Source organism: Bombina bombina, chromosome 9 (genome assembly GCF_027579735.1).
Source record: "Bombina bombina isolate aBomBom1 chromosome 9, aBomBom1.pri, whole genome shotgun sequence".
In the NCBI taxonomy this organism is placed as follows: domain Eukaryota; kingdom Metazoa; phylum Chordata; class Amphibia; order Anura; family Bombinatoridae; genus Bombina; species Bombina bombina.
Genome location: NC_069507.1, coordinates 163,441,813 through 163,465,637, shown reverse-complemented (window position 1 = coordinate 163,465,637; position 23,825 = coordinate 163,441,813). Strand labels below are relative to the sequence as shown.

General features: G+C 40.3%; 1 protein-coding gene across 1 annotated transcript in view; it reads right to left on the bottom strand.

Annotated features, from left to right (window-relative positions):
* The window catches only part of SEMA4G (semaphorin 4G), a 531,345-nt gene that overhangs the window by 246,614 nt on the left and 260,906 nt on the right, over window positions 1-23,825 (bottom strand). The window contains exon 6 of the mRNA XM_053692470.1: window positions 4,225-4,318. Coding sequence (XP_053548445.1) covers window positions 4,225-4,318 — 94 coding nt within the window. The remainder of the gene's footprint in view (window positions 1-4,224; window positions 4,319-23,825) is intronic.

Here is a 23,825-nt window from a genome sequence, read left to right as displayed (position 1 = left end):
AAAGTACACTAACACCCATAAACTACCTATTAACCCCTAAACCGAGGCCCTCCCGCATCACAAACACTATAATAAAAATTAACCCCTAATCTGCCGCTCCGGACATCGCCGCCACTATAATAAACATATTAACCCTAAACCGCCGCACTCCCGCATCGCAAACACTAGTTAAATATTATTAACCCCTAATCTGCCACCCCCAACGTCACCGCCGCCACTATACTAAAGTTATTGACCCCTAAACCTAACCCTAAGTCTAACCCTAACACCCCTAACTTTAATATAATTAAAATAAATCTAAATAAAAATTACTATCATTACTATCATTAACTAAATAATTCCTATTTAAAACTAAATACTTACCTGTAAAATAAACCCTAAGCTTGCTACATTATTACTAATAGTTACATTCTAGCTATCTTAGGTTTTATTTATTTTTCACAGCTAAGTTTGTATTTATTTTAACTAGGTAGATTAGTTAGTAAATAGTTATTAACTATTTACTAACTACCTAGCTAAAATAAATAAAAATGTACCTGTAAAATAAAACCTAACCTGTCTTACACTAACACCTAACATTAACCTACAATTAAATAAATTACATTAATTAAATACAATTAACTAAAATACAAAAAAAAACAACTAAATTACACAAAATAAAAAAGAAATGATTAAATATTTAAACTAATTACACCTAATCTAATAGCCTTATCAAAATAAAAAAGCCCCCCCAAAATAAAAAAAACACTAGCCTAGACTAAACTGCCAATAGCCCTTAAAAGGGCCTTTTGCAGGGCATTGCCCCAAAGAAATCAGCTCTTTTACCTGTAAAAAAAAATACAAACAACCCCCCCAACAGTAAAACCCACCACCCACACAACCAAAACACCCCAAATAAAATCCTATCTAAAAAAACCTAAGCTCCTCATTGCCCTGAAAAAGGCATTTGGATGGGCATTGCCCTTAAAAGGGCATTTAGCTCTTTTTCTTTGCCCAAACCACTAATCTAAAAATAAAACCCACCCAATAAACCCTTAAAAAAAACTAACACTAACCCCCGAAGATCCACTTACAGTTTTTGAAGAACGGACATCCATCCTCATCATGCCGGGAGAAGTCTTCATCCAAGCGGGCAGAAGTCCTCAACGAAGCTGGGAGAAGTCTTCATCCAAGTGGCAAGAAGTGGTCCTCCAGGCGGGCAGAAGTCTTCATCCAGACGGCATCTTCTATCTTCATCCTTCCGACGCGGAGCAGCTCCATGTTCAAGACATCCGGCGCGGAGCATTATCTCCATACGATCCCAGCCGTACACTGAAGGTTCCTTTAAATGACGTCATCCAAGATGGTGTCCTTTGAATTCCGATTGGCCGATAGAATTCTATCAGCTAACCGGAATTAAAGGTGAAAAAATCCTATTGGCTGATACAATCAGCCAATAGGATTGAGCTTGCATTCTATTGGCTTTTCCAATATTAAAGTTAGGGTTAGACTTAGGGTTAGATTTAGGGGTTAATATATTTATTTAGTGTTAGTTATGTGGGAGGCAAGAGGTTTAGGGGTTAATAACTTTAGTATAGTGGCGGCGGCGGCGACGTTGGGGGTGGCAGATTAGGGGTTAATAAATGTATGTAGGTTGCGGCGACATTGGGGGCGGCAGATTAGGGGGTTAATAAGTGTAATGTAGGTGTTGGCGATGTCGTTGGCGGCAGATTAGGGGTGTTTAGACTCGGGGTTTATGTTAGGGTGTTAGGTGTAAACATAACTTTTCTTTCCCCATAGGAATCAATGGGACTGCGTTACGGAGCTTTACGCTCCTTTATTGCAGGTGTTAGGCTTTTTTTTAGCCGGCTCTCCCCATTGATGTCTATGGGGAAATCGTGCACGAGCACGTAAAACCAGCTCAAAGCAACGCTGGTATTTGTGTGCGGTATGGAGCTCAACGCAACCATATTGCCCGCTAACGCAGGTATTTGGAAAACCTGTAATAGCAGCGCTATTAGAGCTGAGCGGTGGCAATAACTTGCAAGTTATTACCGAGCCGCTCATAACGCAAAACTAGTAATCTGGCCGATGGTCATTTAAAAAGTAGAATAGTCTAGTTTGTGGGCTGTGAAATTCACCCACATCAGACCCCAGGCCATTTACTCAGATGTCACATCAGACTTCCAGGACCTCTGGTCCCTCTATATGAATGTTCCTTTCATACATCTAATTAGACCCCTGGCCTTGTCAGTCAAATGACTCATCAGACCACCAGCACCTGCAGCCCCTTCTGTGAGCCACTTGCCCATATCATCTGCTAGATAAGACCCCAGTTCTGCAGCCCCTTAAAGGGACAGTTCACTGTAAAATAGTTTTTCCATGAATGTGTTCCCCATAACTTGTTATACCAGCTGCAGTGTATAAAATGTATGAGAAATTGCTCATAAGTGCTTCTTTTTGCAAAATAAATAGCTGGATTTGCTTTTTAAAACCACAGCCCTGAGCCATCAAAATAGGCTTGGCTTGCTGACAGACCAAATCTCGTTATCTTATCACTGAAATGCTTTCCCTTCTTAAACTTATAGTAAATCCTAGTGTTTGTGAATTTATAGGATTTACCAGTGGAACAAATAAAGAGTCTTTCGGTCATGAAGTATAAAATACTTCATGCTGAAATTTCCTTTATTTGACTGAAGCGTTCGCCACACTGAGCTCCTCAGGCAGCCCACGACAGAACGCTATTTTGCTGTGAGGTGACGTTTTCACCTCTTAGCCAATAGCCGTGTGGGCCAGCTGGCGCCATGCTATTGGCTAAGATCACGTCACAGCAAAAGAGCGTTCTGTCGTGGGCTGTCTGAGGTGCTCAGCGCAGTTAATTTTTCAGACAAATAAAGGAACTTTCAGCATGAAGTATTTTATACTTCATGACTGGAAGTGCCCTCTGTCTTTGTACAATATTTAAAAAGAACAAGTAAAAATGAAAATTTTAGAGCTTTATCTCTTCCAACTCCTACTGTGAGTGTAATTTATTCTGCTGTCTGTGCTTATAGTATAGGTTGGAATACTACAGGCTAAATCAGCTATTGCAAATGCCAATATAAAGGCTAAGGAGCTGTTTGTAAATGATTGTATACACTCAAGCAGGTAAAATGAATCATTGGGAACAAATTAAAAGAAAGAAAGTTTTTGGGTAAACTGTCTCTAACTTAATAGCACTGTCTAGGAATCTCTCTTGCTATTTACTTGCATTCAGTATGCAATGTCTTCAGAACTAAGCACATAGTTTGTGTGTGAGGGGAAAAAAGAAGGGAAAAAAAGGCAGAAATGTGGCATCCTTCAATAGTTAAAGGGACACTGAACCCACATTTTTTCGTTCATGATTCAGATAGAGCATGCAATTTTAAGCAACTTTCTAATTTACTCCTATTATCACATTTTCTTCATTCTCTTGGTATCTTTATTTAAAAAAGCAAGAATGTAAGTTTAAATGCCAGCCCATTTTTGGTGAACAACCTGGGTTGTCTTTGCTGATTGGACAGTACCAATAAACAAGTGCTGTCCATAGTTACTGAACCAAAAATTGTCTGGCTCATTAGCTTAGATGCCTTCTTTTTCAAATAAAGATAGCAAGAGAACGAAGAAAAATTGATAATAGGAGTAAATTAGAAAGTTGCTTAAAATTGCATGCTCTATCTGAATCACAAAAGAAAAAATTTGGGTTCAGTGTCCCTTTAACCAAACAAGACCCATAGTAGAAGGATATGGGTATAGCTGCATTAGGTTTGCCTGATGGGCGGACAGTGGCACACAGCATCACCATCAGCACTAGTCAGAACATGTGTAAGTGGTCAATGATTGTGTACACAGTTTACTGTCACATACACAATGACATACACAAAATTATTACTTTATTTTGTTTGAATTTTTATCAGCACCATACGTGAGCCTGGTGCAGAGGCACAGAGACACTGATTGGTAGGTATGCTCAGAGCACAGTCAACAGAGCATAGTTACCAATCACCACCAGCATAAGCTCCGAGATCAGCATCACTCTACGCAAGTGCTGTTAAACTTGGAGTTAAAAAAGACAAATACAGCATACCTATAGCAAAGAGGCCCCTTTAATACTTCACCACTATATCCTTTCAAATTACATTTCAAAATACAATGCAAGGGCTGTTACAACAGAACAAGTTGTTAAAAACCTCAGGGTAAGACAAAAAATCAGTGGTGTTGGCATACCTATTATGAGACTTGTATATCCCCTGGCAGGATCATATGGGCATTTTTCTTTCCCATCTTCAAAGGTTGAAGGCAAAATGAAAGTCTTAACATCCTAAAAATAAAACAAAAGTCATTTTTAAGAGAGAATGTAGCTGGCCTGGCAAATTGTCAAATATAAAAGCATATTTCATAGAACTAATCGTTCTAGCAAACTATGTTAATGGATCCTTAGTGTGGGGCTAAACCATTTAAATAAAGATTTGCAATGACCAAGTTGACCTTTTAAACCACTGCAGTGGTCAAGTCATATAGTGATGACTTCTAAATAAATGATACTGGGAAAACATAAGTAAGGGCCCTATTAAGCTACATGCCAAGGTTTATGGCTGTGAATGTGTTGTAATTTTCCATTTCTTTAAGAGTAGCAAGAGGAAAGAGCAGGGAGGCAGTGGGGAAAGGGATATGCACCCTGTATGAAAAGACTAGTTTTATACAAAGTGTGGTAGGCAAACTTCACTAGTCTACACCATAAAGAAATTGCAGCAAAGAAGTAATATTTTTCCACTCCACTATATACTAGTAGGCAAATCTGTAAAAAAAATTATATATATATATATATATATATATATATATATATATATATAAATACAAGAGTAGAAGGGCGCAAACTCCTCTAAGCACAGTATGTTAAAAACATATACATAGATTTATTGAAACAACAACAAATGCAAACTCACACATTGAACCCTCAAACAATTATGAGGTATGATAAAAGCATATACGAACAAATGGAATCTCACGGTAACATGAAGATGGCAGTGACGCCTCAGAGATATCGCCCACAATCTGGATAGATCGCCTTAAAGTGCTGGAGTTAAGCTGGCTCACTGTGTGAGAAACAAAGTCCCAAAATGTTCAATAAACAAGTTCCTAAAAGCCCACCGTCTACACGCCACAGCGATCAGCTGTATCATGGCCGGCTGAACTATTGAGTCGCTGTTTCCAGTTAATGGCGGCAATCTTTAACCGTTTTTAGGAACTTGTTTAACATTTTGGGATTTTGTTTCTCATACAGTGAGCCCAGCTTAACTCCAGCACTTTAAGGTGATCTATCCAGAGTGTGAGAGATATCTCTGGGACGTCACTGCCATCTTCATGTTACCGTAAGATTCCATTTGTTTGTATATGATTTTATAATACCTCATAATTGTTTGAGTGTTCAATGTGTGAGTTTGCGCCCTTCTACTGCTGTCTTTTCATACAGCCTCATCCGGTTTCCAGCACCGTGTATTTAAAGGGGCAGCAACTCCGGGAAGGAACTGTGTACCAAAAGAACTTCTACTACATATCCTTTGTTTTGTACCTCTAGATGGGGCGCTCAAAGTGTTTTTGTTTATATATATATATATATATATATATATATATATATATATATATATATATATATATAACATATACATATATATTATTATTATTCTTTATTTATAAAGTGCCAACAGATTGTGCAGCGCTGCCCATCGGTACAAGGATAAAAGTACAACGGAGAAACAATACAATAAAAGACAACATTTTACAGACAAATACAGGAGGCCCTATCTATCTATATACACATCAATATATAGCTTTACAGTATATATGCAGAATTTTGAAAAATAAATTGTATTTCTAGACATCTGAACAAGGTTCAAGGTATCAAATAAATTATACTACAACACTAATAAAAGCAAACAAAACAATCTGTCATGCTAGCTGTTAGCATTAGAGCAGTTTCCCAGAGAGAAACATGAAAGGCTAACTAGCCGAGTCTGCTGAACTCCAAAAAATAATGGTGTTCCCAATTATCTCCAATAAGGAGCACCAGTAATGGTTAAATTGTCTTGCAGCAAAAAAGTTTAATAACAATTAATGTTTACATATATACACACACATATTTATATATATATATATATATATATATATATATAAATACATAAAATTACACACACACATATATATATATATATATATATATATATATATATATATATATGTATATGTGTGTGTGTGTTTTATTTATATATATATATATATATATATATATATACATACACACACCACTCCAAAGAAAGAAAGATATATATATATATATATATATATATATATATATATATATATATATATATAGTCTGTGAATCTTGCACATATAATGGTGCTTCAGAAAGTATGCATATAAAAAGATTGTGCACATTTAGATAATGCAAGTGAACTGGAAAGTGGTTTAAAATTGTGTACTCTATCTGAATCATGAAAGTTGATTTTTGACTTGAGTGTCACCTTTAAATAATGGATTAAAATAATAGTTGCCACCATTATCACTGTTATTAGTTAACAACTTGTAACATTGCTGAAAACATACAGATAACAGTTTATTCCAGGCATAATCAATTGTAATTCCTATCAGTTGTAACTGGTGATTTATTTTAAGTAGGTTAGGAAGAAGACTCCATCTATGGTATGGCCCTTTTTTATTTTATATATTTTGAAAGCTGTTTCTCCTAGCTGTCAGACACGCTTACACATTTGGGAATATAAATATACCTGTAATATTCAAAACTGCTATCACTTCACAATCAAATAAATTAGTAGTTATTAATCATAAACTCAGAGTAATCTCTCTGACGTTCTCTTTCTCTGCTGTTCAGCCCTGTCAACACTTTTCAACTCTCTCTCTGATGTTCAACTGCACGCAGACTTCTCTAGCCTCCTTTTAAACATGTCCACTACCATAGTATGCTGGGAGCTGTAGTTCCCTGGGTGCAGCTGCAGATATTGCATGCCATAGGCCTGTGATGAACATAAAAATAATACCAGCATGATTGTTACGCATATATAAAAAAAATAAATAAGTAAACAGTCATGATAAAAAAAATGATGTCCCTACAAAAAGTTCTGGGGACAAAGGGACAGTGTGTTAAAAATGGGACATTTCCTTTTAAAACATGATGTCTGTTCACCCTACTTTAATTGCTTTTAAAACATTTATTTTGAATGCAGATATTTTGCAATGCAGTGCTTTAGTGCCTATTTTATTTTATATACTATGCTTATTTTTTATACATAATAAGCATACTGTATCTAAATATGAGTTTGAAGTCCTTTTAAGATGACAATAAAGAAATACCACCTAGCTTTGTTCTTACCTATAAAATCAAATACATTTAATTAGACATCAGTTTTAGAAGACAATATTGCGTGCAGTTATCCCACAGAAATAAAATCTTAATTGGTTAATAAAATCTTACATTTTGCCTGTGACAATTAGATCTATATTCCCTGTGGTAAATATTACAGTTTATTTAATTAATCTCAGCACACACAGCAATAGATCTAGATTTTAATACCGTGACCTTCTGCAACATTCCCCACATCAACGCAAATGAGGCGCCTTTTGCAAAAAAAGGAAGAAAAAAACAGCACAAGCAGCTTAATTTGTGCAACATATAAATCATATAAAAGATGCCAGTTTTAATAAATGATAATAACAACTTAGCTTCTATTTTAACAAATGTAACTGATGTGCTGCTGTATGTGGCACATTTATTTTAATAATGAAAAATGAGTTCCAGAAATATCACTTTAATACTGAAATGAGCGGTTAATTTAAAGGTTAAACTCCACCCCCAAATACACTAAGAATCTACACAATTACTGGAAAATGAGATATGAACCATAAAAATGAATAACAGCTGCCAATGAGTATAACGTTTTTGCGTGTTCATCACATTTATGGCAATAATCTCTTTTTTTTGCCTTCTGAAAATTGTTTTTATTTTAAAATTACTTCCTACTTTATAATTAGAACTAAAATAAACTGATGTTTGTTTGTTTTTAAAGTAAAATGTTAAAAAGGCAAAATTCTTTTTAAATTGTGATTTATTTCTAAATCTATATTGTATCAAATGTATTTATTCTCATTATCAAATTTAACCAGTTATGTGTTATAGCAGAAGTTATTATCATGATGAACTTCATATGACAGTCTATCGTTATGTTCTTTACAAATTATTGTCAAGTAGAAGAAATGAAGGTTACACTAGTCATATGAGCACCTCATGTCTATGGGCTAGATTCAACACATTTGCCAACATGGAAAGAAACATCACGCCAACGCTTAAAAAGACAGACCTTGCTTAAAGGGACAGTCTAGTACAGAATTTCTATTGTTTAAAAAGATAGATAATCCCTTTATTACCCATTCCCCAGTTTTGCATAACAACCACTGTTATATTAATATACTTTTTACGTATTTTAGCTAATCAGTGCCCTCTCACAAGTAACTCCACGGGAGTGAGCACAATGGTATCTGTGTGGCACACATGAACTAAAGCCTGCTAGCTGTGAAAAACTGTCAAATGCTTTGAAATAAGAGGCTGCCTCCAAGGATCTAGAAATTAGCACATGAGCCTACCTAGATTTAGCTTTCAATAAAGAATACTAACAGAACAAAGCAAATTTGATGATAAAAGTGAATTGGAAAGTTGTTTAAAATTATATGCCCTATCTGAATGAAAGTTTTATTTTGACTAGACTGTCCCTTTAAGGTTGCTATTAAAAAATCCTATGAAGGACCTCATAGCACTGGCAGATCTATTTAGAGAATCTTGCCTGAATGGAGAACATAAAACCCTCCCCCAAGCATCAATCATAAAACATGTCATATACAAAGTGTAGTGTACCTGAGGAAGGTTGTTGCATGCCCATTGTTACATCTCTGCAAATGCTACAATATCTAGATCTGGTATACCCATTCATAAGTAGGTTAACAAACTGCCTCTAAGGGAATTGGACATATACCATTGCACACAGAGAACACACCACCAATCAGCAAGCACTACTCTACCCAGGTGCTGAACCAAAAATGCGCTGGTTCCTAAACTTACATTTGTGCTTTTCAAATAAAGATACTAAGAGAACGAAGAAAAATGTATAATAGAAGTAAATTAGAAAGTTGCTTAAAATTGCATGCTCTATCCCTTTAACGTTCCTTTTAAACAACTGTTGTAAAGTAAAGTATGGTTATCCTCAAATCCTGGCTTGCTGGTGTTTAATGAGCACGCGTTTCGGAACCAGTGATCTTGATACTTTTTGTCCTCTTCAACAAAAACATGGGAGCTGTATAATGTTTATGATTGTTGCTTACCTTATGCTTATCTAAAGTGACGGATAGTAAGCTAAGTTACTACACAAAAATCCACCCATCTGTAAAAATAAAACTCTGTGCATTAATCTACTCTGATTTTGATCATTTCAGTAAACTTTCTGTTATGAATTAGGTGAATCGGTGGTAGATGAGTAAGCACTGAAGCATTTAGTGCATGTGCACAAGTAACGCATTGCCATGACTGATATTATTCCTTTGTTAATCAGGGACGTGAGAAGATGATGTGGCTGGCAGTTCTGGCACTAGATAAAAAAGCTTAATGTGTTGACAAGCCCATTTACTTAACCTTCCTCGCCTCTCACTTATTGACTGTGATAAGTGATGATAAACCAGTCAGCCAATGGGTACATGACCCTCAGAAGAGATATGGTTTATATAACATGCTTCCAGCCCCCGCACATGCTATTAGGTCTCATAATATTCCAGTGATGACCATTCTGATTATATTACATTTTTGTCCACTGTTGCTAAGCAGCAAAGCATAGTGGGGGAAGCATAGCAACTACAAATAGAGAAATATTATCATCAGCAAGACTGAAAAACAGATGCTGCAGAATTAAGCTACCTTTTAAAGGGACACAAGTCAAAATAAACTATTATGATTCAGAAAGAGCATGCAGTTTTAAGACACTTTCCAATTTACTTCCATTATCAAATTTTGCACAATGTTGTTACACACTTTCTAGGGAACAAGATCCCACTGAGCATGTGCACAAGCTCACAGGGAATATGTATACTAGTCTGTGTCACATAATACAGGGGGCCAGAAAATGGGAGAAAAATAAACATCTACTGCTAATTTGAAATTCAGAGTAGGAGTTAAATTATTGTCTTTTTTATTCGGCACTTGTTAATTATGCAAATTTTACTGCATTGAGTGGTCCTTTAAAGGGACATAATACTCATATGCTAAATCACTTGAAACTGATGCAGTATAACTGTAAAAAGCTGACAGGAAAATATCACCTGAGCATCTCTATGTAAAAAAAGGAAGATATTTTACCTCACAATCTCCTCAGCTCAGCAGAGTAAGTTCTGTGTAAAAAGTTATACTTCACCTGCTCCCAGCTGCAGGTAAAAATAAAAAAAAATGAAGAAATGAACAGCAGCCAATCAGCATCAGCAGTGCTGAGGTCATGAACTCTTACTGTGATCTCATGAGATTTGACTTAACTCTCATGAGATTTCATAGTAAGTTTCCTTTACCTGATTGGTGAAATAATATGAGAGTTCACAAGGCTCATCCTTTCAGATGTCCCAGGACAGACATACTAAAATGCTGCTTAGAAATCCTTTACAATGGGAGGTGGCTACTGAGGAACTTATGAGGTAAAATATCTTTCTTTTTTACATAGAGATGTTCAGGAGATATTTTCTAGTCAGCTTTTTACAGCTATGCTGCAGCACTTTAAAGTGTTTAAACATTTGGGTATTATGGCCCTTTAAGTATACTCCAGTGCAGGGATTCACCATTAAAAAGTACCTGCATTCATTAATATGTTGTGCTAACTGGGAGTTACAAGCAGAAATAAGCATATACAGCAACAATAACCACTGCTCTTGGCTGTGCCCAACAGAAACATTCAGTGGCTAAATCTGTACACAACAGTCTGTATATATACACATAGGTCTTCTGTAGACAAATGACTTTATCTTTGTTTTTTCTTTTACATATAAAGGTCATAAAAAGATGTTCAAATTTAAATTCAAACTGCATTTTTGTGCACAACCAGTGCTGTAGTATTACTGTTCACTTGACTGATAGGGACATTTCTAAAACCTCTAGTGGTAGAGAGGTCGTAGCTTATTTGGGGGATACGATTTAATTTAAAAAATAAAAGCTGTCGGCATTTATCATTGCACAAGCAGTTCTTGTGAACTGCTTGTGCAATGCCGCCCCTGCACATTCGCGGCCAATCGGCTGCTAGCAGGGGGTGTCAATCAGCCCGATCGTATGAGATCAGACAGATTGATGTCCGCAGCCTCAGAGCAGGTGGACCAGTTACGGAGCAGCGGTTTTAAGACCGCTGCTTCATAACTGCTGTTTCCAGCGAGCCTGAAGGCTCACACGGAAACAGGGGCATCAGGGGCCATTCAGCAATTGATAAATCGGCCCCTATGGTTCCACCAAAGGCTGTTGTGTAAGTGTATTATTAGCAGATACCACCAGGGCAACATAAAGTACACTACTATCTGTGGGTAACTTACATTTGTATAAAATAAAGGCAAGGTGCTTAGTTTTCAGTGAACACTTCCTTTATACTAAGACAAATCTTACCACGTCTACCACTATTGCTTAAATATATATACCACTATAAGGAAAATGGCCTCCTTCAGTTGAATTGCTCTGTTGCTATAACAACACAGATTATTCTGATCATTTTAATGATAAACTTAGCCTGAATACTTGCGTCTATACACAGGACAAAAAGTTGCCTAAAAGGAAACTGCTGCAGCTAAATGAAATGAGTACATGTGCAATGCCACGACTGAAACAGAAGGGAAATACAGTTATGTTGTTCTTCAGAGGGAAAAAGGGAGGAAAACAAGGAAGAATATAAAGCACGGTGATAAAAAGATAGATGTGGAGCCAAACAAACAAGGAATCACTTAAACCGCTACTTAGAACATTGAGTGAAGGTGGAAAGAAAATGGTTTTCTGCACATGAGCATAGGAGACAGAGGAAAATCAGAAGTAGTCTTATCCTCATCCCAGGTACTAACCAGGATAGATAAGCAGGTGAGAAGACACTGCAAACTTTTTTCACGTGTATGATGAGTATAAGATCTGTATTTCATGCTTCATGTGCTGTACAATGAAAAAAAAACCTGTTAAATACTTTAAGACACAGTTGCACTGTTACCTGCCAGGGTGACAGGGCAAGCTACATGTAAATCAAGTAGGAAGATCCATGATCACTGATCTTGTACAAAACAAAATAATTTATTTAGTGATAGTTTCGGGGGTATGATTCCCTATACATATAATACAGCACTTTCTTTGTAGTTACAAATGCTTCCATGATTTTAAAGGTCCTGCCTTGTATATCTATCTATCTATCTATGGAGAAAGTCCACAATGACTATCCACATAATTATACAAATATGATGACGGCGAGGAAAAAACAGAATTTATGCTTGCCTGATAAATTACTTTCTCCAACGGTGTGTCCGGTCCACGGCGTCATCCATAACTTGTGGGAATATTCTCTTCCCCAACAGGAAATGGCAAAGAGCACAGCAAAAGCTGTCCATATAGTCCCTCCTAGGCTCCGCCCACCCCAGTCATTCGACCGATGGACAGGAGAAAAAACAGGAGAAACCATAAGGTGCCGTGGTGACTGTAGTTAAAGAAAAAAATTCATCAAACCTTATTAGAAAACCAGGGCGGGCCGTGGACCGGACACACCGTTGGAGAAAGTAATTTATCAGGTAAGCATAAATTCTGTTTTCTCCAACATTGGTGTGTCCGGTCCACGGCGTCATCCATAACTTGTGGGAACCAATACCAAAGCTTTAGGACACGGATGAAGGGAGGGAGCCAATCAGGTTACCTAAACAGAAGACACCAGGGCTTGCAAAACCTTTCTCCCAAAAATAGCCTCCGAAGAAGCAAAAGTATCAAATTTGTAGAATTTGGCAAAAGTGTGCAGGGAAGACCAAGTCGCTGCCTTACATATCTGATCAACAGAAGCCTCGTTCTTGAAGGCCCATGAGGAAGCCACAGCCCTAGTAGAGTGAGCTGTGATGCGTTCAGGAGGCCAATCGTAAGCCAATCAGATGATGCCTTTTAGCCAAAAGGAAAGAGAGGTAGCAGTAGCTTTTTGACCTCTCCTCTTGCCAGAATAAACGACAAACAGAGAAGACGTTTGTCTGAAATCCTTTGTTGCTTCTAAATAGAACTTTAAAGCACGAACTACATCTAAATTGTGTAACAAACGTTCCTTATTTGAAACTGGATTCGGACACAAAGAAGGCACAACTATTTCCTGGTTAATATTCTTGTTGGAAACAACCTTTGGAAGGAAACCAGGTTTAGTACGCAAAACAACCTTATCTGAATGGAACACCAGATAGGGCGGATTACACTGCAAAGCAGATAACTCAGAAACTCTTCTAGCAGAAGAAATAGCAACCAAAAACAGAACTTTCCAAGATAACATCTTGATATCTATGGAATGTAGAGGTTCAAACGGAACCCCTTGAAGAACTGAAAGAACTAAATTCAGACTCCAGGGAGGAGTCAAAGGTCTGTAAACAGGCTTGATCCTGACCAAAGCCTGTACAAAAGCTTGAACATCAGGCACAGCTGCCAGTCGTTTGTGTAACAAGACAGATAAAGCAGAAATCTGTCCCTTTAGAGAACTCGCTGATAATCCCTTATCCAAACCTTCTTGTAGAAAGGAAAGGATCCTAGGAATTTTGATCTTACTCCATGGAATCCCTTGGATTCACACCAACAGATATATCTTTTCCATATTTTATGGTAAATTTTTCTAGTTACAGGTTTTCTGGCTTGTACCAGAGTATCTATTACAGAATCCAAAAACCCACGCTTAGATAAAATCAAGCATTCAATTTCCAAGCCGTTAGCTTGAGGGAAACTAGATTTGGATGTTCGAATGGACCTTGTACTAGAAGATCCTGTCTCAAAGGTAGCTTCCATGGTGGAGCCGATGACATTCACCAGGTCTGCATACCAAGTCCTGCGTGGCCACGCAGGAGCTATCAAGATCACTGAGGTCCTCTCCTGCTTGATCCTGGCTACCAGCCTGGGAATGAGAGGAAACGGTGGAAACACATAAGCTAGGTTGAAGGTCCAAGGCGCTACTAATGCATCCACTAGAGTCGCCTTGGGATCCCTGGATCTGGACCCGTAGCAAGGAACCTTGAAGTTCTGACGAGACGCCATCAGATCCATGTCTGGAATGCCCCATAATTGAGTCAACTGGGCAAATATCTCCGGGTGGAGTTCCCACTCTCCCGGATGGAATGTCTGACGACTCAGATAATCCGCCTCCCAGTTTTCCACTCCTGGGATGTGGATCGCAGATAGGTGGCAGGAGTGATCCTCCGCCCATTTTATGATTTTGGTCACTTCTTTCATCGCCAGGGAACTCCTTGTTCCCCCCTGATGGTTGATGTAAGCAACAGTCGTCATGTTGTCTGATTGGAATCTTATGAATCTGGCCTTTGCTAGTTGAGGCCAAGCCCTGAGAGTATTGAATATCGCTCTCAGTTTCAGAATGTTTATCAGGAGAAGAGACTCTTCCCGAGACCATAGCCCCTGAGCTTTCAGGGAGTCCCAGACCGCGTCCCAGCCCACTAGACTGGCGTCGGTCGTGACGATGACCCACTCTGGTCTGCGGAAGTTCATTCCCTGGGACAGGTGATCCTGTGTTAGCCACCAACGGAGTGAGTCTCTGGTCTTCTGATCTACTTGAATCACTGGAGACAAGTCTGTATAGTCCCCATTCCACTGTTTCAGCATGCACAGTTGTAATGGTCTTAGATGAATTCGCGCAAAAGGAACAATGTCCATTGCTGCAACCATCAACCATACTACTTCCATGCACTGAGCTATGGAAGGTCGTAGAACAGAGTGAAGAACTTGACAAGCGTTTAGAAGTTTTGACTTTCTGACATCTGTCAGGAAAATCTTCATTTCTAAAGAATCTATTATTGTCCCCAAGAAAGGAACTCTTGTCGACGGAGACAGGGAACTTTTTTCTATGTTCACTTTCCATCCGTGAGATCTGAGAAAGGCCAGAACGATGTCTGTGTGAGCCTTTGCCTTTGAAAGAGACGACGCTTGTATCAGAATGTCGTCCAAGTAAGGTGCCACTGCAATGCCCCTTGGTCTTAGAACCGCTAGAAGGGACCCGAGTACCTTTGTGAAAATCCTTTGAGCAGTGGCTAGCCCGAATGGGAGAGCCACAAACTGGTAATGTTTGTCCAGAAAGGCGAACCTTAGGAACTGATGATGATCTTTGTGGATAGGAATATGTAGATACGCATCCTTTAGATCCATGGTAGTCATAAATTGACCCTCCTGGATTGTAGGTAAAATCGTTTGAATAGTTTCCTTTTTGAACGATGGCACTCTGAGAAAATTGTTTAGGATCTTTAAATCCAGAATTGGTCTGAAAGTTCCCTCTTTTTTGGGAACTACAAACAGATTTGAGTAAAAACCCATTCCTTGTTCCACGGTTGGAACTGGGTGTATCACTCCCATTTTTAACAGGTCTTCTACACAATGTAAGAATGCCTGTCTCTTTATTTGGTTTGAAGATAAGTGAGACATGTGGAACCTTCCCCTTGGGGGTAGTTCCTTGAATTCCACAAGATAACCCTGAGAAACTATTTCTAGTGCCCAGGGGTCCTGAACATCTCTTGCCCAAGCCTGAGCAAAGAGAGAGAGTCTGCCCCCTACTAGATCCGGTCCCGGATCGGGGGCTACTCCTTCATGCTGTTTTGGTAGCAGCAGCAGGCTTCTTGGCCTGCTTACCCTTGTTCCAGCCTTGCATCGGTTTCCAAGCTGGTTTGGTTTGTGAAGCATTACCCTCTTGTCTAGAGGCTGCAGAGTTGGAGGCCGGTCCGTTCCTGAAATTGCGAAAGGAACGAAAATTAGACTTATTCTTGGCCTTGAAAGGCCTATCTTGTGGAAGGGCGTGGCCCTTACCCCCAGTGATGTCTGAGATAATCTCTTTCAATTCTGGCCCAAAAACAGAATTTATGTTTACCTGATAAATTACTTTCTCCAACGGTGTGTCCGGTCCACGGCGTCATCCTTACTTGTGGGATATTCTCTTCCCCAACAGGAAATGGCAAAGAGCCCAGCAAAGCTGGTCACATGATCCCTCCTAGGCTCCGCCTACCCCAGTCATTCGACCGACGTTAAGGAGGAATATTTGCATAGGAGAAACCATATGATACCGTGGTGACTGTAGTTAAAGAAAATAAATTATCAGACCTGATTAAAAAAACAGGGCGGGCCGTGGACCGGACACACCGTTGGAGAAAGTAATTTATCAGGTAAACATAAATTCTGTTTTCTCCAACATAGGTGTGTCCGGTCCACGGCGTCATCCTTACTTGTGGGAACCAATACCAAAGCTTTAGGACACGGATGAAGGGAGGGAGCAAATCAAGTCACCTAAATGGAAGGCACCACGGCTTGCAAAACCTTTCTCCCAAAAATAGCCTCAGAAGAAGCAAACGTATCAAACTTGTAAAATTTGGTAAAAGTGTGCAGTGAAGACCAAGTCGCTGCCCTACATATCTGATCAACAGAAGCCTCGTTCTTGAAGGCCCATGTGGAAGCCACAGCCCTAGTGGAATGAGCTGTGATTCTTTCAGGAGGCTGCCGTCCGGCAGCCTCGTAAGCCAATCTGATGATGCTTTTAATCCAAAAAGAGAGAGAGGTAGAAGTTGCTTTTTGACCTCTCCTTTTACCAGAATAAACAACAAACAAGGAAGATGTTTGTCTAAAATCCTTTGTAGCATCTAAATAGAATTTTAGAGCGCGAACAACATCCAAATTGTGCAACAAACGTTCCTTCTTCAAAACTGGTTTCGGACACAAAGAAGGCACGACTATCTCCTGGTTAATGTTTTTGTTAGAAACAACTTTTGGAAGAAAACCAGGTTTAGTACGTAAAACAACCTTATCTGCATGGAACACCAGATAAGGAGGAGAACACTGCAGAGCAGATAATTCTGAAACTCTTCTAGCAGAAGAAATTGCAACCAAAAACAAAACTTTCCAAGATAATAACTTAATATCAACGGAATGTAAGGGTTCAAACGGAACCCCCTGAAGAACTGAAAGAACTAAGTTGAGACTCCAAGGAGGAGTCAAAGGTTTGTAAACAGGCTTGATTCTAACCAGAGCCTGAACAAAGGCTTGAACATCTGGCACAGCTGCCAGTTTTTTGTGAAGTAACACAGACAAGGCAGAAATCTGTCCCTTCAAGGAACTTGCAGATAATCCTTTCTCCAATCCTTCTTGAAGAAAGGATAGAATCTTAGGAATCTTTACCTTGTCCCAAGGGAATCCTTTAGATTCACACCAACAGATATATTTTTTCCATATTTTGTGGTAAATTTTTCTAGTTACAGGCTTTCTGGCCTGAACAAGAGTATCAATAACAGAATCTGAGAACCCTCGTTTTGATAAGATCAAGCGTTCAATCTCCAAGCAGTCAGCTGGAGTGAGACCAGATTCGGATGTTCGAACGGACCTTGAACAAGAAGGTCTCGTCTCAAAGGTAGCTTCCATGGTGGAGCCGATGACATATTCACCAGATCTGCATACCAAGTCCTGCGTGGCCACGCAGGAGCTATCAAGATCACTGACGCCCTCTCCTGATTGATCCTGGCTACCAGCCTGGGGATGAGAGGAAACGGCGGGAATACATAAGCTAGTTTGAAGGTCCAAGGTGCTACTAGTGCATCTACTAGAGTCGCCTTGGGATCCCTGGATCTGGACCCGTAGCAAGGAACCTTGAAGTTCTGACGAGAGGCCATCAGATCCATGTCTGGAATGCCCCACAGTTGAGTAATTTGGGCAAAGATTTCCGGATGGAGTTCCCACTCCCCCGGATGTAATGTCTGACGACTCAGAAAATCCGCTTCCCAATTTTCCACTCCTGGGATGTGGATTGCAGACAGGTGGCAGGAGTGAGTCTCCGCCCATTGAATGATTTTGGTCACTTCTTCCATCGCCAGGGAACTCCTTGTTCCCCCCTGATGGTTGATGTACGCAACAGTCGTCATGTTGTCTGATTGAAACCGTATGAACTTGGCCTTTGCTAGCTGAGGCCAAGCCTTGAGAGCATTGAATATCGCTCTCAGTTCCAGAATATTTATCGGTAGAAGAGATTCTTCCCGAGACCAAAGACCCTGAGCTTTCAGGGATCCCCAGACCGCGCCCCAGCCCATCAGACTGGCGTCGGTCGTGACAATGACCCACTCTGGTCTGCGGAAGGTCATCCCTTGTGACAGGTTGTCCAGGGACAGCCACCAACGGAGTGAGTCTCTGGTCCTCTGATTTACTTGTATCTTCGGAGACAAGTCTGTATAGTCCCCATTCCACTGACTGAGCATGCACAGTTGTAATGGTCTTAGATGAATGCGCGCAAAAGGAACTATGTCCATTGCCGCTACCATCAAACCTATTACTTCCATGCACTGCGCTATGGAAGGAAGAGGAACGGAATGAAGTGTTTGACAAGAGTTTAGAAGTTTTGTTTTTCTGGCCTCTGTCAGAAAAATCCTCATTTCTAAGGAGTCTATTATTGTTCCCAAGAAGGGAACCCTTGTCGACGGAGATAGAGAACTCTTTTCCACGTTCACTTTCCATCCGTGAGATCTGAGAAAGGCCAGGACTATGTCCGTGTGAGCCTTTGCTTGAGGAAGGGACGACGCTTGAATCAGAATGTCGTCCAAGTAAGGTACTACTGCAATGCCCCTTGGTCTTAGCACCGCTAGAAGGGACCCTAGTACCTTTGTGAAAATCCTTGGAGCAGTGGCTAATCCGAAAGGAAGCGCCACGAACTGGTAATGCTTGTCCAGGAATGCGAACCTTAGGAACCGATGATGTTCCTTGTGGATAGGAATATGTAGATACGCATCCTTTAAATCCACCGTGGTCATGAATTGACCTTCCTGGATGGAAGGAAGAATTGTTCGAATGGTTTCCATTTTGAACGATGGAACCTTGAGAAACTTGTTTAAGATCTTGAGATCTAAGATTGGTCTGAACGTTCCCTCTTTTTTGGGAACAGATTGGAGTAGAACCCCATCCCTTGTTCTCCTAATGGAACAGGATGAATCACTCCCATTTTTAACAGGTCTTCTACACAATGTAAGAATGCCTGTCTCTTTATGTGGTCTGAAGACAATTGAGACCTGTGGAACCTCCCCCTTGGGGGAAGCCCCTTGAATTCCAGAAGATAACCTTGGAAGACTATTTCTAGTGCCCAAGGATCCAGAACATCTCTTGCCCAAGCCTGAGCGAAGAGAGAGAGTCTGCCCCCCACCAGATCCGGTCCCGGATCGGGGGCCAACATTTCATGCTGTCTTGGTAGCAGTGGCAGGTTTCTTGGCCTGCTTTCCCTTGTTCCAGCCTTGCATTGGTCTCCAGGCTGGCTTGGCTTGAGAAGTATTACCCTCTTGCTTAGAGGACGTAGCACTTGGGGCTGGTCCGTTTCTACGAAAAGGACGAAAATTAGGTTTATTTTTGGCCTTGAAAGACCTATCCTGAGGAAGGGCGTGGCCCTTACCCCCAGTGATATCAGAGATAATCTCTTTCAAGTCAGGGCCAAACAGCGTTTTCCCCTTGAAAGGAATGTTAAGGAGTTTGTTCTTGGAAGACGCATCCGCTGACCAAGATTTCAACCAAAGCGCTCTACGCGCCACAATAGCAAACCCAGAATTCTTCGCCGCTAACCTAGCCAATTGCAAAGTGGCGTCTAGGGTGAAAGAATTAGCCAATTTGAGAGCACGGATTCTGTCCATAATCTCCTCATAAGGAGGAGAATCACTATCGATCGCCTTTACTAGCTCATCGAACCAGAAACACGCGGCTGTAGTGACAGGGACAATGCATGAAATTGGTTGTAGAAGGTAACCTTGCTGAACAAACATCTTTTTAAGCAAACCTTCTAATTTTTTATCCATAGGATCTTTGAAAGCACAACTATCTTCTATGGGTATAGTGGTGCGTTTGTTTAAAGTAGAAACCGCTCCCTCGACCTTGGGGACAGTCTGCCATAAGTCCTTTCTAGGGTCGACCATAGGAAACAATTTTTTAAATATGGGGGGAGGGACGAAAGGTATACCGGGCCTTTCCCATTCTTTATTTACAATGTCCGCCACCCGCTTGGGTATAGGAAAAGCTTCTGGGAGCCCCGGGACCTCTAGGAACTTGTCCATTTTACATAGTTTCTCTGGGATGATCAAATTCTCACAATCATCCAGAGTGGATAATACCTCCTTAAGCAGAGCGCGGAGATGTTCCAACTTAAATTTAAATGTAATCACATCGGGTTCAGCTTGTTGAGAAATTTTCCCTGAATCTGAAATTTCTCCCTCAGACAAAACCTCCCTGGCCCCCTCAGACTGGTGTAGGGGCATTTCAGAACCATTATCATCAGCGTCCTCATGCTCTTCAGTATCTAAAACAGAGCAGTCGCGCTTACGCTGATAAGTGGGCATTTTGGCTAAAATGTTTTTGATAGAATTATCCATTACAGCCGTTAATTGTTGCATAGTAAGGAGTATTGGCGCGCTAGATGTACTAGGGGCCTCCTGAGTGGGCAAGACTCGTGTAGACGAAGGAGGGAATGATGCAGTACCATGCTTACTCCCCTCACTTGAGGAATCATCTTGGGCATCATTTTCAGTGTCACATAAATCACATTTATTTAAATGAGAAGGAATCTTAAAGCCTTAAAAGTATTGCACACCAAATTTGGAAGCTTTAACCCTTAAAATAACGGAACCGGAGCCGTTTTTAACTTTAACCCCTTTACAGTCCCTGGTATCTGCTTTGCTGAGACCCAACCAAGCCCAAAGGGGAATACGATACCAAATGACGCCTTCAGAAAGTCTTTTCTATGTATCAGAGCTCCTCACACATGCGACTGCATGTCATGCTTCTCAAAAACAAGTGCGCAATACCGGCGCGAAAATGAGGCTCTGCCTATGATTAGGGAAAGCCCCTAGAGAATAAGGTGTCTAAAACAGTGCCTGCCGATATTATTTAACAAAAATACCCAGATTAAATGATTCCTCAAGGCTAAATATGTGTAATATATGAATCGATTTAGCCCAGAAAATGTCTACAGTCTTAATAAGCCCTTGTGAAGCCCTTATTTACTGTCTGAATAAAAATGGCTTACCGGATCCCATAGGGAAAATGACAGCTTCCAGCATTACATCGTCTTGTTAGAATGTGTCATACCTCAAGCAGCAAAAGACTGCTCACTGTTCCCCCAACTGAAGTTAATTCCTCTCAACAGTCCTGTGTGGAACAGCCATGGATTTTAGTAACGGTTGCTAAAATCATTTTCCTCATACAAACAGAAATTTTCATCTCTTTTCTGTTTCAGAGTAAATAGTACATACCAGCACTATTTTAAAATAACAAACTCTTGATTGAATAATAAAAACTACAGTTAAACACTAAAAAACTCTAAGCCATCTCCGTGGAAATGTTGCCTGTACAACGGCAAAGAGAATGACTGGGGTAGGCGGAGCCTAGGAGGGATCATGTGACCAGCTTTGCTGGGCTCTTTGCCATTTCCTGTTGGGGAAGAGAATATCCCACAAGTAAGGATGACGCCGTGGACCGGACACACCTATGTTGGAGAAAAGGGTTTTACCCTTGAAAGGGATATTAAGCAATTTTGTCTTGGAAGATACATCCGCTGACCAAGACTAGCCAGAGCGCTCTGCGCGCCACAATTGCAAACTCTGAATTTTTCGCCGCTAATCTTGCTAACTGCAAAGCGGCATCTAAAATAAAGGAATTAGCTAACTTAAGTGCGTGCATTCTGTCCATAACCTCCTCATACGGAGTCTCTCTACTGAGCGACTTTTCTAGTTCCTCGAACCAGAACCACGCTGCTGTAGTGACAGGAATAATGCACGAAATAGGTTGCAGGAGGTAACCTTGCTGTACAAAAATCTTTTTAAGCAAACCCTCCAATTTTTTATCCATAGGATCTTTGAAAGCGCAATTATCCTCGATAGGAATAGTAGTGCGCTTGGCTAGTGTAGAAACTGCCCCCTCGACCTTAGGGACTGTCTGCCATAAGTCCTTTCTGGGGTCAACCATAGGAAATAATTTCTTAAATATAGGAGGGGGGACAAAAGGTATGCCGGGCTTCTCCCACTCCTTATTCACTATGTCCGCCACCCGCTTGGGTATAGGAAAAGCGTCGGGGTGCACCGGAACCTCTAGGAACTTGTCCATCTTACACAATTTTTCTGGAATGACCAGGTTGTCACAATCATCCAGAGTAGATAGCACCTCCTTAAGCAGTGCGCGGAGATGCTCTAATTTAAATTTAAATGTCACAACATCAGGTTCTGCCTGTTGAGAAATTCTATCTGAATCAGAAATTTCCCCATCTGACAAAACCTCCCTCATGGCCACTTCAGATTGGTGTGAGGGTATGACAGAACAATTATCATCAGCGCCCTCCTGCTCTACAGTGTTTAAAACAGAGCAATCGGGCTCTCTCTGAAATGCAGGCATTTTGGATAAAATGTTTGCTATGGAGTTATCCATTACTGCCGTCAATTGTTGCATAGTAACAAGCATTGGCGCGCTAGAAGTACTAGGGGTCTCCTGCGTGGGCAAAACTGGTGTAGACACAGAAGGAGATGATGTAGAACTAGGTCTACTCCCTTCATCTGATGAATCATCTTGGGCAACTTTATTATCTGTGGCAGTACTGTCCTTACTTTGTTTGGACGCTATGGCACAATTATCACACAATTTTGAAGGGGGAGACACATTGGCTTCCATACATACAGAACATAGTTTATCTGAAGGCACAGACATGTTAAACAGGCTTAAACTTGTCAATAAAGTACAAAAACCGTTTTAAAACAAAACCGTTACTGTCTCTTTAAATTTTAAACAGGGCACACTTTATTACTGAATATGTGAAAAACTATGAAGTTATTGTTCAAATTTAACCAAATTTTCACCACAGTGTCTTAAAGCATTCAAAGCATTGCACCCCAAATTTCAGACCTTTAACCCTTAAAATGAGGAAACCGGAGCCAGTTACAGTTTTAACCCCTCTACAGTCCCAGCTACAGCCTTTGCTGCGACTTTACCAAACCCAGGGGGGTATACGATACCAAATGAAGCCTTCTAGGAACCTTTTCAACTACTTTCAGACCCACACACATGCAGCTGCATGTCCTGCTCTCAAAAGTAACTGTGCAGTAATGGCGCGAAAATGAGGCTCTGACTACTACAGAGAAGGCCCTTCCTGACTGGGAAGGTGTCTAAACCAGTGCCTGACGTAAAAAAAGTTCCCCAAAGTTTATAAAGTGTGAATTTCAACATAAAGCTGTATAAAATGCCCAAATAAAGCAATCGATCTAGCCCATAAAAGTGTCTACCAGTTTTATAGCCCATATTAAGCCCTTTATTCTGTTTGAGACTAAGAAAATGGCTTACCGGTCCCCATGAGGGGAAATGACAGCCTTCCAGCATTACACAGTCTTGTTAGAAATATGGTTAGTCATACCTTAAGCAGAAAAGTCTGCCAACTGTTTCCCCCAACTGAAGTTATCTCATCTCAACAGTCCTATGTGGAAACAGCAAACGATTTTAGTTACTGCTGCTAAAATCATATTCCTCTCACAAACAGAACTCTTCATCTTTTTCTGT